Source organism: Anomaloglossus baeobatrachus, unplaced genomic scaffold, assembly GCF_048569485.1.
Source record: "Anomaloglossus baeobatrachus isolate aAnoBae1 unplaced genomic scaffold, aAnoBae1.hap1 Scaffold_358, whole genome shotgun sequence".
Classification (NCBI taxonomy): domain Eukaryota; kingdom Metazoa; phylum Chordata; class Amphibia; order Anura; family Aromobatidae; genus Anomaloglossus; species Anomaloglossus baeobatrachus.
The window spans coordinates 152,057-168,483 of record NW_027442935.1 but is presented as its reverse complement, the minus strand read 5'-3'; the positions used below and the strand labels follow the sequence as shown (position 1 = coordinate 168,483).

The 16,427-nt window shown below is 47.7% G+C and overlaps 1 protein-coding gene across 1 annotated transcript in view; it reads right to left on the bottom strand.

Moving 5' to 3' along the window:
- Nucleotides 1-16,427, bottom strand: part of LOC142273132 (uncharacterized) — a 44,509-nt gene that overhangs the window by 24,687 nt on the left and 3,395 nt on the right. The window contains exon 2 of the mRNA XM_075332516.1: nucleotides 826-975. Coding sequence (XP_075188631.1) covers nucleotides 826-903 — 78 coding nt within the window. The 5' untranslated portion in view covers nucleotides 904-975. The remainder of the gene's footprint in view (nucleotides 1-825; nucleotides 976-16,427) is intronic.

Sequence of the window (16,427 nt, the reverse complement as noted above, 5' to 3'; positions counted from 1 at the left end):
ATTACACATACGCGCTCACGCTCACAACATCTGGAGATACCACATGCTTCTGGTCATGTGATCCTCCGGCAGGTCCTGAAAGCTCACAGCACAGGATCGCCGCCGAGAAGCAAGCGATATCCCAGGATGTTGTGAGTGTGTGGATGTGATGTGTGTGTGAGGTGTGTGTGAGAGTGAGTGTGATCTGATGTGTGTGTGTGTACTCACCTAGGAGTCGGGGTCCGTGTCAGTTGGGGATTGCGTGCGGGGGGCCGGGCCAGAGCGAGCGTGCATTGCGTGAGGGGGGCGGGGCCTGCAGAGAGCCGGGGCGAGAGGCCAATCCGTGGGGGGGGCGGGGCCATGGCGAGCCCAGCGGCCAATCAGCTTTGTGTCACCGTAAGGACACAACTTTGGAGCATGACAGACAGACAGACAGAATAAGGCAATTATATATATAGATTCTGTGGCAGTTTTCCATGTGTGCTCGCTTGTTTTGGGCTCCAGCTGCCATCTGGTGGCCTTTTCATGTAATTACATTTCTTATTTATTTATTTTTTTTTATATAATTGTACTGTGTTGTGGGTCCCTCCTGTCATCATTAACCTTGCATATAAATTGCTGTTTTAACTACATAACTAATAAAGGAATATATATTTTATTGGAATTTGGCTGTTTTTCTTGTCGGTTTTATATTTATATGAATAGCCTATTTATTGGAGTTGGGGTGTATTTAATATATTTATATATAGTGATAGTTTTTAAAAATACACTATATCATACCCCCCACCTTGGCATTAATCTGTTTAGATAAGAATGATGTAATGTGACGTCATCAGAATCTCTCACCTCTCCAGTAAGCCGGAAGAGGATCTCTAGGGTGAGGTGTAATATCCTCTCCGCCATCTTGTCCCTGTCCATATCCATCCTTCACGGGGCAATCAGGAGAATTCTCTTCTATAGAAGATCTCCACTGAGAGGATCCGATATTGTAGGGACCTGAATGGGAAGGAGATGAGCCCATATGTAACATTAATGGAGATAAGGGAGGTGAGATATCATTTGGATAGGAAAAAAAATTGAACATGAAATGTGCTATGAAAGTAGTAAAACCGACCGATAAAAGTAGCACATTATTTTTATAAAAAAAAAACCCCACAATCCTTCATACGACAATGTGAACGGAAAAATAAAAGAGTAATTGTTCCCGAAATAAAAGTAGGAAAATACAAAAGTGCAAAAACAAATAATTTCCCAGTTTTTCGGGTAAGAACAGGACAATGGAATTAGGATTTGATGTTTTCTTGTCTCTAACGGAAGAAGAGGGGCCACACATGGCGTACGGATCTGTGCACTCGCTGACGCACAATTTACCACCCATTTCTTGCTTGAAGGCAGAAATATAGTGGAATTATCCCAATTACAAAATGTGCCCACATTATATTTCACTCCTAAACTAGAAAAATTATGTAAATAAAGTTTATATATTCTAAACTGGTTTCGGAGCTCGTAGACTTTAACCCTTTAATGACCGCGGACAGTAAAATTATGTCCTAGCGGTCAGTGTTAATTCCCTCCTGCTGCTGCCGGCAGCCGGCGGAGATAGGCGCACACCTCAGATGATTTGTACAGCTAAGATGTGTGCCTAGCAGATACCAGCAGATCCGCGATCTGCCCGTGCCTGTTAACCCCTTAAATGGCGCTGTCAAAATGTGACAGCCTCAGTATAATCGCAATCGCCATAAAACTTTACTCACAGGCCTCCACCGGAAGTCACGTGACGTGATCATGTGGATTCGATGGTTGCCATAGTAGTACAGGGTCATATGAGGAGTCCTGTAGCTCACATGACTTAGGTCCTGTAATAAGCAGCCAAGTACTGCAGGTTACAGGAGGGTTGTGGCTAAATCAAAATGGGTAGGACCTGTGGGCGTGACCAGCTTCTTTAGTGGGCGTGACGGCTTTGGTGGGCGTGGCGATGTTTTCTTCAGTCCATTATACTCATGCAAGGGGGGGGCTTCACCCCCCCTGCACTCCCCCATCTGGAGGTCTTATCCCCAGACCCTCGCTTCTATTATAATCAACTCTATGCCGATGTGGACTTAGAAGAATAATGTATCTTTTTGGTATGAGGAATGTCGTGGAGGCCCCGCCCCTTTCTGGTCACATGTGCGTGATGTCAGCAGAGGTCCCGCTAGCCACTGGGATTTAGATGTTACTGTTACAGGAGATGAGTATTTTTCCCGATCTATAAAAATAAAAAAAGTTACGGCTCTCAGAAGAAGGAGAGCGAATAAAACCGAAAAATCGGCTGGGGGTGAAGGGGTTAAACATCTGGGCCATCTGACTCCTACTCTATAGTGATGTTCTACAATGTCATTACATAACAGTGCATCTATACACAAACATGTAGAAACGGAGAGGAAATCCGTCCATCTTTACATAAGGCAGAGATGGTTTATTACTGTCTCTGCTTTCTCTGTCACTGTATACACAACTCTGCGGAGCAATGCTGCGGGAACGGCAAGGGACCTGACAGCGACACAGATCTCTGTGTGAGAGCCCATCCACCATCGGTACTTGCAAATTGTAATTGTTTGGGGTCTGGTAAGTGCGGTTTTTGTTTTGGGGGGGGTCGGTCTGCTTTCTTTTCGGGATGTCTGCTTTCTTTGATGAAGAGTCCTGCTGTATTCTTTAACTTTTTTAGATGCGTGGACACTTCCCTATGGAAACTAGGGCTTATTTTTAGAGTAGGGCTTATATTTTAATTACAGTATAGTCAAAAAAGCCCCAAATATCCTACTAGGGCTTATTTTCCGGGTAGGCCTTATTTTCAAGGTAGAAAGAGCTGACTGTGCTTCCTCTCCCATACACAGAGGCCATGTGGTCACTGCTAAGAAGTAAATTAAAAATACTTAAATACGGAACTTATCCTCCCCACCCCCCTCCTTGGAATATGTGAAATATAGGAAAATACCATTGTGAATCCAAACCTCTGTTATTAGCCCCAATCAGGTAAAAAACAGCCATATATACAAAATAATAAGTGTTACAAAATAGCTAAGAAATAGTTACATGAGGTCATAAACATATAATAATATGAGTGTCCGGCTTTCAGTCATATAAATGCATACAGTTGCACACTGAAAAAGCCAAAAATGTACAAGGGAAAATAGGGCACTGCATGATTTAAAAGAGAGATATTTACCGTAGTTTATGTATTGGCCAATGCATATAAGCCCAGAAACCAAAGGCAAGGTATATCTCTGTTATCCGGGAACCTACCTACCTTGCCGTTGGTTTCGGGGCTTACATGCATTGACCAATACATAAACTAAATATCTCTCTTTTGCAGTAATGCAGTGCCATATTTTCCCTTGTACACTTTTGGCTTTTTCAGTGTGCAACTGTATGCATTTATAGTTACTATGTTTTTGCAGTTAGCACCTGTTCACATTTGTTGGATGTGCGGGTCAGTTTTTTGATACTTCCGGCTTTCAGTCATAGGGATTGCCCCGATGAGGTTTTAGTGTTTGCTTTACAGTGATCAGTGGTTGTATACGCGCTCTCAGCACTGACTGACAGCAGGTTCTAATGCTGAGCGGCTGTCAGTCACTGCGGGGGATCAGGGTATACACTGTGCAGCATTATTAGGCAAGTTGTATTTTAGAGGGCTTTATGTTATTATTGCTCAAGAAATAAGTTCTCAATCTACCCAAAAGACTCATAAATATCAAACCTTAATATTTTTGGCAGTTGGAGTGGGGGTTTTTTAGATTTGGCTATCTTAGGAGGATATCTGTTTGTGCAGGTAACTATTACTGTGCAAAATTATTAGGCAACTTAATAAAAACCAAATATATTCCCATCTCACTTGTTTCTTTTCCCCAGGTAAACCAATATAAATGCACAATATTTAGAAATAAACATTTCTGACATGCAAAAACAAAACCCCAAAAAATTAGTGACCAATATAGCCCCCTTTCTTTATGATGACATTCAACAGCCGACCATCCATAGATTCTGTCATTGCTTGATCTGTTTACACTCAACATTGCGTGCAGCAGCCACTACAGCCTCCAGACACTGCTCCGAGAGGTGTACTGTTTTCCCTCCCTGTAGATCTCACATTATATGAGGGACCACAGGTTCTCTATGGGGTTCAGATCAGGTGAACAAGGGGGCCATGTAATTATTTTTTCATCTTTTAGACCTTTACTGGCCAGCCATGCTGTGGAGTAGTTGGATGCATGTGATGGAGCATTACATGCATGAAAATCATGTTTTTCTTGAATGATACCGACTTGTTCCTGTACCACTGCTTGAAGACGTTGTCTTCCGGAAACTGGCAGTAGCTCTGGGAGTTGAGCTTCACTCCATCCTCACCACACCAGAGATTGTCTGTCTGCTGTCTCTCAAAGCATGTCCTCCCCTCCCTCTATCTGAAACTGAATCTCTCCAAAACTGAGTTTCTTGTGTTTCCTCCCTCTACTAACTAACCTACACCCGACATCTCAATTACCTTCGATGATTTAATCATTATTCCCAAGCAGCATGCTCGCTGTCTTGGGGTCATATTTGACTCAGAACTCTCCTTCATTCCCCATATACAATCACTCACTCGCACATGTCGCCTACATCTCAAAACCATCTCCAGAATCCGACCATTTCTTACTTTGGAGACTGCAAAAACCCTTACTGTCGCTCTTATTCATTCCCGCCTAGATTACTGCAACTCTTTATTGATTGGTCTCCCTCGGACCAAACTCTCCCCTCTCCAATCCTTCTTGAATGCAGCTGCCAGGGTCATATTCCTGTCCAGCCGCTTCACCGATGCCTCTACCTTGTGCCAGTCACTACACTGGCTACCTATCAGCTACAGAATACAATACAAACTTATATCCCTCACCCACAAAGCTCTCCACAGCTCTGCACCACCATATATCTCATCCCTCATCTCTGTCTATCATCCTACCCGCCCCCTTCGTTCAGAAAATGATCTTAGACTAACATCCTCCATAATACGAACCTCACACCTCCGTCTCCAAGACTTTTCTCGTGCCGCGCCAGTTTTCTGGAATGCGCTACCCCAAAGAATGCGACTAATATCCAGCCCCCAAGTTTTTAAGCGTACATTAAAAACACATCTCTTCAGACAAACTTATCATAATAACTTACTAACCTAATTGGCCCTCGTCCCACCTTCTAAATGCTACTCATAACCTTCTCTCTCCTATTTCTGTCCTCACATCCTATATACAACCAATAGCACGTAAGGGCACCCAAAAGGTTACTGCCTAAAGACCAGATCATTCATCTTTATATGTAACTAATTAACTAGCATAACAATAGCCAGCCAGATCTACAAGTGTGCTTCACCTCTTGTGTCCCCCTTCTTCCCCATAGATTGTAAGCTTTCGAGCAGGGCCCTCATTCCTACTGTAGCTGTTGAATTATGTACTATTTTGTATTTGTCTATACAACCCCAACCGGATTGTAAAGTGCTGCGGAATATGTTGGCACTATATAAATAAACTTTATTATTATTATTATTATTATCCTCAACTTCAAAAGGTCCCACAAGTTCATCTTTGATGATCCCAGCCCATACCAGTACCCACCTCCACCTTCCTGGCGTCTGAGTCGGAGTGGAGCTCTCTGCCCTTTACTGATCCAGCCTCTGGCCCATCCATCTGGCCCATCAAGAGTCACTCTCATTTCATCAGTCCATAAAACCTTTGAAAAATCAGTCTTAAGATATTTCTTGGCCCAGTCTTCACGTTTTAGCTTATGTGTCTTGTTTAGAGGTGGTGGTTTTTCAGCCTTCCTTACCTTGGCCATGTCCCAGAGTATGGCAGACCTTGTGCTTTTTGATACTTCATTAACGTTGCAGCTCTGAAATATGGCCAAACTGGTGGCAAATGGCATCTTGGCAGCTTCACGCTTGATTTTCCTCAATTCATGGGCAATTATTTTGCGCCTTTTTTGCCCAACGCACTTCTTGCGACCCTGTTGGCTTTTTGCCATGAAACGCTTGATTGGTCGGTGATCACGCTTCAATAGTTTGGCAATTTCAAGACTGCTGCATCTCTCTGCAAGACATCTCACAATTTTAGACTTTTCAGAGCCCGTCAAATCTCTCTTCTGACTCATTTTGCCAAAGGAAAGGAGGTTGCCTAATAATTAAGTGTCGTGGGCGGGGAGGACGCCGTCGCTGCTGCGCTCTCGCTAGCACTCGGGTCCGGCGCTGCTGCGGCTGCTCTGTGGCTCGAGCGGTGGACCAGATCCGGGGACTCGAGTGGCGCTCCTCGCCCGTGAGTGAAAGGGGTGGTTGGTTTGGGGGGATTTAGTCCGTGACGCCACCCACGGGTCGTGGTGAAGATGGGCACCACCGCTGCTGGTGACGGGGATCCCGGGAGCGATGGTAGGGAGCAGCTGGGATGTTGTTGTCCCCCTCCGTGGGTAGGGGTCGGTGGTCCCGGGGCCCGATGAGGTGACGGGGAGGCAGGGTTGGCGAGGTGCAGGGTTGCAGGGACAGCGCGGCGCAGTGCCGGATGGCACGGGTGTACTCACTCAGCAAGAAAGGTACAAACTCCTCGGTAAACCAAACGGCTGGATGGACGGGTCCCGCAGCCGGCTGCTGTGTCTCTCCCCGGACAGGTGATGGCGGCTGTCTTTCCCTGCACCTTGATGTTCTCTTTTTGACTACTATGGATTCCCAACGGTAGTCCGCTCCCCGGTGTATGGGTACCGGAAGAGCCCGTTTGCCCGCAGGCGCTGGCCCTTGGGTCTCTAGCCTTGGGCGGTAGCTGTATACCCTCACGGTGTGGGCGGTTGTCTTCAATCGGGACTTTTGCTGTTATGAAACCCCTGGGGTTCCAGTCACATTCGGATCTGACTATTGTCGGCGGCTCCAAGCCTGGTCGGGGTCCGATGGCCCTGCCTGTGTGTGCTGGCTTCACTTCGCTCCCCGGTCGGTACCGGCGGGCCGTCGCCCGACCCCGGTCCTACGGTTCCGCGTTGCTTCACCACTCCTGCAGACGGCCACCACCGTCTGCCAACCTTGCTGTCAGTGCCCGGGCCACTACCCAGGCACCCAAGTGCTCACGCCTCTCACTTCAACCTCCTGAACTCAACTCCAAAACTCTACTGACACTTTTCCCGCCTCCAGGACTGTGAACTCCTCGGTGGGTGGGGCCAACCGCTTGGCTCCGCCACACCTGGTGTGGACATTAGCCCCTGGAGGGAGGCAACAAGGGTTTTGTGTTTGGCTGGTGTCCCTGTCCAATGGGGGTGGGGGTGTTTGTGTGTTATCTGTGACGACCTGGCTAGGCCAGGGCGCCACATAAGCACACCTTATATAGGGTTTTGATGTCATTACACCACACCCCTCCTCATTACAGAGATGCACATCACCTGATTTACTTAATTGGTAGTTGGCTCTCAGCCTATACAGCTTGGAGTAGGACAACATGTATAAAAGTATCATGTGATCAAAATACTCATTTGCCTAATAATTCTGCACACAGTGTATATGTGGTAACAGACATTTCCCTTATTTTCCCACCAGTATCGCTCGACATCAGCAATAAAAAACTCGATGCTGAAGTTGGTTTCTTATTTGGATTTTTTTTCTGTTTTTTTACAGGTTTAACAACAAACGTAAAAAAAAAAAAATCACAATAATAAAGTACAATACAACGAGGAGCCCGGATGTGAATACACTTAAAAGCAGTTACAAAAATTATAAAACTGGCACAAAAATGGGCATCAAAATGGGTACCAAAGGGTGTTTGTGAAAGGGTTAAATGACCTTGGGTCACTAATCTGACCCCACCATTATATAGTGATGTCTCGCATCAGATTCAGGTCACTCCAGCCCGGCCCAAATGGGTTCGGGGCATCAGAACTGGCAGCAAAGTGATCAAATAGCCAATTCACCCAGATGTGAATAAGTAACTGGAGTTCTGTAAAGTTCTCTTCCGGCTGATGTAAATGGGTTTCTAGCATTAATTTGTAATCACAAAGGGAAAGCCGCCATTGTTCTCTGATTTCAGTCTATGGGCAAAGCCCAAAGTCATTTAACCCTTTCCATAAAGCGGGCTTTACACGCTACGACATCGCTAATGCGATCTCGTTGGGGTCACGGAATTTGTGACGCACATCCGGCCACATTAGCGATTTTGTTGCGTGTGACACCTGTGAGCGATTTAGCATCGTTGGAAAAGCGTGCAAAATCGCTCATCAGTGACATGGGGGTCCCTTCTCGAGAAACGCTGCAGCTGCAGCTAGCGATGTAGTTCCTCGTTGCTGCGGCAGCACACATCGCTATGTGTGACGCCGCAGGAACGAAGAACTTCACCTTACCTAATTCCCGCTCATCTCCGCCCCTCCGCTTCTATTGGGCGGCGGCTCAGTGACGCTACTGTGACGTCGCTGTGATGCTGAACGAACCGCCCCCTCAGAAAGGAGGCGGTTCGCCAGTCACAGCGACGTCGCAGAGCAGGTAAGTAGTGTGACGGGTCCGCATGATGTTGTGCGTCACGGGCAGCGATTTGCCCGTGTCGCACAATTGATGGGGGTGGGTACGCACGCTAGCGATATCGGTCACGATATCACAGCTTGTAAAGCAGCCTTAACGCTCTTCGGAGCCTCTTTGATGCCGATTTTAGTGCCAGATTTATCATTTTGGCTGCTTTTCAGTGTATTCACATCCGGGCTCCGCACTGCAGTGGATATTTTTGTCATGTTTTATTTTTGTTACTAAAAAACGTAAAAAAAAATAAAAAAATTGCCAAACAAGAAACCGACTTCAGCCTCATCATGAAAGCAAAGAAATGATAAAGATGACGACAGTAACAGGAAAATTAAGCCGAGGAAATCACGAGAAAAGATGCAACATTTACTTGAATATCCGAACAAAGAAAAAGATTGTCACAGATCTTTAACCCCTTTATGACAGCCTTACGGATTAAAACTGCGGCAGAAAAAGGTACTTATTCTGATCCGCTGTTTTAAAACGGTGGCAAGAAATAAAGTGTACACCGGCCCCCAGCATAGGAAAATTTCCGTGGTTTCAGCTACCGGAGGTAGCTCAGACCCTGGAGAGCACGATTCAGGCCGAAAAAAAGGATTTATCTCGCAACTGGCATAGATGGCTAGATAAATAGATGTCCAACATATATAGAATATCCCACCCCCCTGCATATTCTAAGCTGGCACTCTTTAGTAACTTTCATGTGGCTCTAAGGGGTGTTTAACCTTGTGTTTAGCATTAAAAAAAACAGCTAAGGTAAAGCAGACGGCTGCAGACCACAGCTGGCAGCTTCACCTTGGCTGGTAATCCAAAATGGAGGTCTCTCCATGCTGTTTTTTTAATTGTTTATAAATAATTAAAAAAAAAAGTGGTGTCCCCCCAAATTGAATTACCAGCCAAGGTAAAATGGACAGCTGTGGTCTTGTATTCTCAGGGTGGAAAGAACCATGGTTATTTGGCCCTTCCCTGCCTAAATATAGCAGGCCGCAGCCACCCAGAAGTGGCGCATCCATTAAATGCGCTAATCCTGGCGCTTCGCACAGCTAATCCCGTTGCACTGGTGTGGTGGCAAATGGGGTAATAAATGGGGTCGTTGGGGTTAGGGTTAGTGATATCACGGTGTCTATCAGATACCCGATATCACTAGTCTAGTCAGTAATAATAATAAATAAAAAAAAAAAAAAAAAAAAAAAAAAAAAAAAGATCCTCTCACATTCCCTCCTTCACTAATTTATTGAAAGGAAAAAAAAAAAATCAGGTCTGCCGTAATCCATTTTGGAGGTCCTACAACATTGATGGCGAACCTATAGCACGCGTGTCAGACTGGGCACGCAGAGCCCTTTCTGCCGACACGCGCGCTGTCACCACATTCAGCCACTTTGAACTGTCAGTGTGATCACGCCGGCAGTTCAAAGTTGTATTGGAGCAGAGGAAAGATTTTGCCTCCCTCTGACACTCCTCCTCTTCTAGGCCGCAGCCTGTTGTCTAGGAGACGTCAGAGTGTCAGTAAGCGGCGCCGGTGTCTTGTAGCCACGCGGGAACTGAGGACCCAGCGGCGCGAAGCGGTGGAGCTGGTGCTGGAAGTGGAGTTTTTGTTTCATTTTTAAACTGTGTGCGGCTGTGCCAAGGTGTGGGGGACAGTGCCAGCACGAATGGGGGGGGGGGGGACAGGGCCAGCACGGATGGGGGGACAGTGCCAGCACGGATGGGGGAAACATGGACAGCACGGATGGGGGAAACATGGACAGCACGGATGAGGGGACAGTGCCAGCACGGATGGGGGAAATATGGACAGCACAGATGGGGGAGACACATGGCTGCAAGGATGGGGGAGAAACATGGCTGAAAGGATGGGGGAAAAACATGGCTGCAAGGATGGGGGAGAAACATGGCTGCAAGGATGGGGGAGAAACATGGCTGCAAGGATGGGGGAGAAACATGGCTGCAAGGATGGGGGAGAAACATGGCTGCAAGGATGGGGGAGAAACATGGCTGCAAGGATAGGGGGAGAAACATGGCTGCAAGGATAGGGGGGGAAACATGGCTGCAAGGATAGGGGGGGAAACATGGCTGCAAGGATAGGGGGGGAAACATGGCTGCAAGGATGGGGGGGGAAACATGGCTGCAAGGATGGGGGAGAAACATGGCTGCAAGGATGGGGGAGAAACATGGCTGCAAGGATGGGGGAGAAACATGGCTGCAAGGATGGGGGAGAAACATGGCTGCAAGGATGGGGGAGAAACATGGCTGCAAGGATGGGGGAGAAACATGGCTTCAAGGATGGGGGAGAAACATGGCTGCAAGGATGGGGGGGAAACATGGCTGCAAGGATGGGGGGGAAACATGGCTGCAAGGATGGGGAGGGAAACATGGCTGCAAGGATGGGGAGGGAAACATGGCTGCAAGGATGGGGAGGGAAACATGGCTGCAAGGATGGGGAGGGAAACATGGCTGCAAGGATGGGGAGGGAAACATGGCTGCAAGGATGGGGAGGGAAACATGGCTGCAAGGATGGGGGGAAACATGGCTGCAAGGATGGGGAGGGAAACATGGCTGCAAGGATGGGGAGGGAAACATGGCTGCAAGGATGGGGAGGGAAACATGGCTGCAAGGATGGGGAGGGAAACATGGCTGCAAGGATGGGGAGGGAAACATGGCTGCAAGGATGGGGAGGGAAACATGGCTGCAAGGATGGGGAGGGAAACATGGCTGCAAGGATGGGGAGGGAAACATGGCTGCAAGGATGGGGAGGGAAACATGGCTGCAAGGATGGGGAGGGAAACATGGCTGCAAGGATGGGGAGGGAAACATGGCTGCAAGGATGGAGGGGAAACATGGCTGGAAGGATGGGGGGGGAAACATGGCTGCAAGGATGGGGGGGAAACATGGCTGCAAGGATGGGGGGAAACATGGCTGCAAGGATGGGGGGAAACATGGCTGCAAGAATGGGGGAGAAACATGCCAGGATGGGGTACATTTAGCAGGAAGGGGAACATAGCAGGAAGGGTGACATTTAACAGGATGGGATACATGTACCAGGATGGGGGAAAAAATGCCAGGATGGGGGTACATGAACATGCCAGGATGGGGAATATTTAGCAGGAAGGGGAACATATCAGGAAAGAGGACATTTACCAGGATAAGGGAGCATGCCTGGATGGGGTACATTTACCATGATGGGGGGGGGGGGGGAACATGCCAGAATGGGGTACATTTACCAGGATGGGGGAACATGCCAGAATGGGGTATATTTTCCAGGATGGGGTCATTTAACAGCATGGGGGAACATGCCAGCGATGAAATACATTTACAATAATGGGGTACATTTACCAGGATGGGGTCATTTAACAGCATGGGGGAACATGCCAGTGATGAAATACATTTACAATAATGGGGTACATTTACCAGGATGTGGGAACATGCCAGAATGGGGTACATTTACCAGGATGGGGTCATTTAACAGCATGGGGGAACATGCCAGTGATGAAATACATTTACAATAATGGGGTACATTTACCAGGAATGGGGTACATGCCGGGATGAGCTACATTTACCAGGATGGGGTCATTTAACAGCATGGGGGAACATGCCAGTGATTAAATACATTTTCTATAATGGGGTACATTTACCAGGATGTGGTACATTTACCAGGATGGAGGACATTTACCAGGAATGGGGTACATGCCGGGATGGGGCCATGATGGGGACAAATATACCAGAATGTAGGAAATATATATCAGGATAGGGGACATGTTTAACAGGATGTGGCTCAGGAAGGGAGAAATAATTACACAATGAAGGGGGAGGGGAGCAACTCGTACGTCTTTATGGGTTTTCAAGATGTTCAGACTTTGAAATGTAGATGTGGATTACAGGGTGACATCTGATTGCATTCCATGCTAAAATAGCAGTCTAATATGCTGCATTTTTTTCCAGAAACATTAATCCAACTGCTGTGTCTGGAAAGGGCAGTGGCAGTGGCTCAGTTTCAATGTGTGGTAAGCATGAGTGTGATGCCTCTTGCTGATGAGAAGACTGCAAAGGTAAGGTTAAAATCAATTATTTAAATAATAGGATTGGTTGGCACTTCGGAAAAAAAAATTGGGTTTAGGGCTACAGTTTGGGCACTCGGCCTCTGAAAGGTTGGCCATGACTGTCCTACGACTCTGGACCTTCCAGAATATGGGGGAACGCTCAGAGAACGTATCCCCCATTTTCTGGAAGTGCAAACCCTGCATGTGAGGAGTGTGGTTGCAGTGATGCTGCACTCACATTCCTCTGGTCCACAGCACGGCAGTGTGATCTGCAGTAAGCTCAGTGTCACTATTAGCATGGAGCCGGCTGAGAGCCGCTCTGCACATGTGGCCAGGATCTTCTGAGAAGGAAGAGGATGGATCGTGGGGGATCGTCACTGCTGGAGGTAATGGGAGACCAGGGATTGACAGGGGGTGATTTGGCTGGACCTGGGGAAAACTTTATTTATTTATTTGTCAAACTTGTATGCAGCGCTTCTCCAAAGACTCAGAGTGGCTCACGACATAAATGCAAATTACAAAGCCTTTAACAAATAAAACAATTAACATAAAATAAATATATCTTTTTTTTTATATATACCTTAAAAATTATAAAACCCCCAACAGACATACTCCATTCATACCCATCTTAACACAGTCATAAATTATTAGCTTTATTAGCTGTATCCGACACTAACAATCCCAGGCCTGATGGCATAGGTGAGTCTCGAGGTCTTTACAGAAAGCCAGTAAGGTTGGGGCAAGACGAAGACCTGGGGGGAGATTGTTCCAGAGGGATGGAGCTACTATGGAGAAGGCTGTAGCCTGGGAGTCACCAGTCGACAGTGAGTTATTGGCGGGACTCGAAGGAGGCCTTCCCTATGGGCTCGAACTGGTCACTGAGACACATGAGGTAATAGACGATCTGGAAGGTATGCTGGTCCTATAGCATGTAGGGCTTTATAGGTGATCACCAATACTTTGAATTGTACTCGGAGACTAATCGGTAGCCAGTGCAACTCGCTGAGTGTTGGCAAAATGTGGGAATGCCTAGGAAGTCCCACAATGGTTCTCACGGCTGCATTCTGGACTACCTGCAGTCTCCGAATACTTTTCAAGGGTAGCCCCATGTAGAGAGCGTTGCAGTAGTCAATCCTCAAAGTAATAGGGGCAGGGGCCACTGTGCGTAGAGCCTCACAATCCAAATAAGGGCGCAACTGGTGCACCAGGTGAACCTGGGCAAACGCCCCCCCTCGCCACAGCCGATACATGGTGGTCTAATGTTAGCCGTGGATCGAGGAGGACTCCCAAGTTGCGAACCTTCTCTGAGAGGGTAATAAACTCCCCCCCCCAAGCTAATGGAGGGATAGTTTGAATTGTCCCTAGGAGGCAATACCCACAGCTACTCCGTCTTGTCGGGATTCAGCCTGAGCCTATTATCACCCATCCAGACCATCACAGCCTCCAGACACCGACACATCACTTCTGCTGCTTCATTGAATTGACATGGGGAAGAAACGTACAGCTGTGTATCATCCGCGTACTGGTGGCAACGTACCCCGTGTCATTGGATGATCTCAGCCAGTGGTTTCATATAGATGTTAAATAGCAGGGGCGAGAGGACTGACCCCTGAGGCACCTCACAAAGAAGAGACCTAGGAGATGACCTCTGACCCCCCACTAATACCGACTGTAACCGATCAGAGAGATAGGAGAACCACCATAAAACAGTGCCTCCCACTCCCAATCCCTCTAATCGGCGTAGGATACCATGATCGATGGTATCGAAAGCCACTGAGAGGTCAAGAAGCACCAGAATAGAGGACTCATCCCTATCCCGGGCCCGCCAGAGATCATCCATCAATGCAATCAAAGCAGTTTCAGTGGAATAGCCAGGCCTGAAACTGGACTGTAAAAGGACCTAGGTGATCGGTCTCATCCAAGGACCGCTGTAGTTGGAGCCCCACCACCTTCTCTATAACCTTCCAAATAAAGGGAAGGTTGGAGACCGGACGATAGTTATTAAAAACGTCTGGGTCCAGGGAAGGCCTCTTGAGGAGGGGACGCACAATTGCCTCCTTGTAGGGAGCCGGAAAGGACCCTTCCCTCAAAGAAGCATTCACAATTTTCTGGATCCAGCACCGTGTTACCTCTCTACCAGCCACAACCAGCCAGGAGGGGCACGGATCCAGTAAACAAGTAGCAGAGTTCACAGCTCCAATGGTCTTCTACTTTATCAGGAGACACTAGATCAAACCTATCCCAGATAACCTGCTCAAGACATGCCCCAGTACCTCGACTGAATCATTATCAGTCGACACTGCATTCTAATTGGAGTCCAGATCCGCCCGAATCTTTGAGACCTTATCACAAAAAAGTTGTTAAAATCCTCGGCACTACCCTGCAAGGGTTCTGCAGCCCTCTTGATGTTAAGGAGGGTGTGTGGTCACCTTAAACAATGCGGCCGGGCGATTTTCCACAGACGCAACCAGAGCGGAAAAGTACAAAGACTTTGCCGTTCTGAACGCTTTCAGATACCTCTTAGTACAAGATATTAGTCTGGTTCGCGCAGATTCAGACATACAGTGCCTCCACTGCCTCTCTAGACATCTACATAGATGCTTCATTCCCCTGAGTTCCTCAGTAAACCAAGGAGATCTCCTGGGTTCATCGCCGTGGAGAGGCTGGATAGGCGCAATCTGGTCAAGAGCCTCCTTGGCATCCATATTACAGGCTGATGCTAGAGACTCCGCCGAAGTATGGACAAACGAATCCGGTAATTCCCCAAGCGCCATCTGAAAGTCCTTCGGATCCATCAAGCGTCTGGGGCGGAACCACTTAACTGGTTCCGCCTCCCTGAAAGGAAGGATTGGCATCTGAAAGTCAAGCCGTAGCAGAAAATGATCCGACCATGACAAGGGCGAAGTATCTAAGCCCCTTACATCGAGATCATCTCTCAATTGCCCCGAAAAGAATATCATATCGGGGGGGTGTGTCCCCCTGTGAGTTGGACCCTGTATTACTTGATTCAGGTCCATGGTTGTCATGGAAGCCATGAACTCCCGTGCCAGCCCAGAGGATTCACCGAGCGACGGTAAATTAAAGTCCCCCAGCACCATCAATCTGGGGAACTCAACCGCCAACCCAGCTATCTCCTCGACTAGCACTGGTAGAGCTGTTGCCACGCAGCTGGGAGGCAGGTATGCAAGCAACAAGCCTACCTGAATCCCTAGGTCCAACTTCACACGGAGGAACTCACACCCCCGAAACTCGGGGGCAGAGAGTCTGCGTAGGCCAAGGGACTTCCGGGCAATAATAGCCACTCCTCCTGCTCTTCCCTGGGGTCGCGGTTGATGCCACACCTCAAACTTGGCCGGGCAAATTTCCGAGAGAGGAACCCCTCCCTCGGGTTCCAGCCAGGTCTCGGTGATACAGTCTAGGTCGGCCCCCTCATCTAAAAGAAGATCATGAACAAGGTGGGGCTTTATTTTTAACCGATCTGGCATTAAACATTAAAAACCTGAGCCCAGGGTCTGGAATTCGTCTATCTCCAGAAAACCAATAAGTTGAGCCAGAATGTTTCTGGGGAGCCGAACAAGGGACCACTATCATGCAGCGGCCCCTTGTTCCCCGAGAGAAGTCCATCCCCCGGCTCCCACCATATCTGCCCCTACCTAATACGACCGAAATATTTTAGCCCTAAACCACCATAGGATCATCCTCCCTTCCCCCGCCATTTCCTCCCTGGACAAGCCTGCCAATTCCCACTCTTCATTGATACATCTATCATACTCAGGCAAATTATTCCCACACCTATCATAATAATCAAAAAGCATTATCTCCCCCCACAAAAAATACTTAAAAATTAAAACAAGATTAATTAATTAGGTATAAAAAATAAA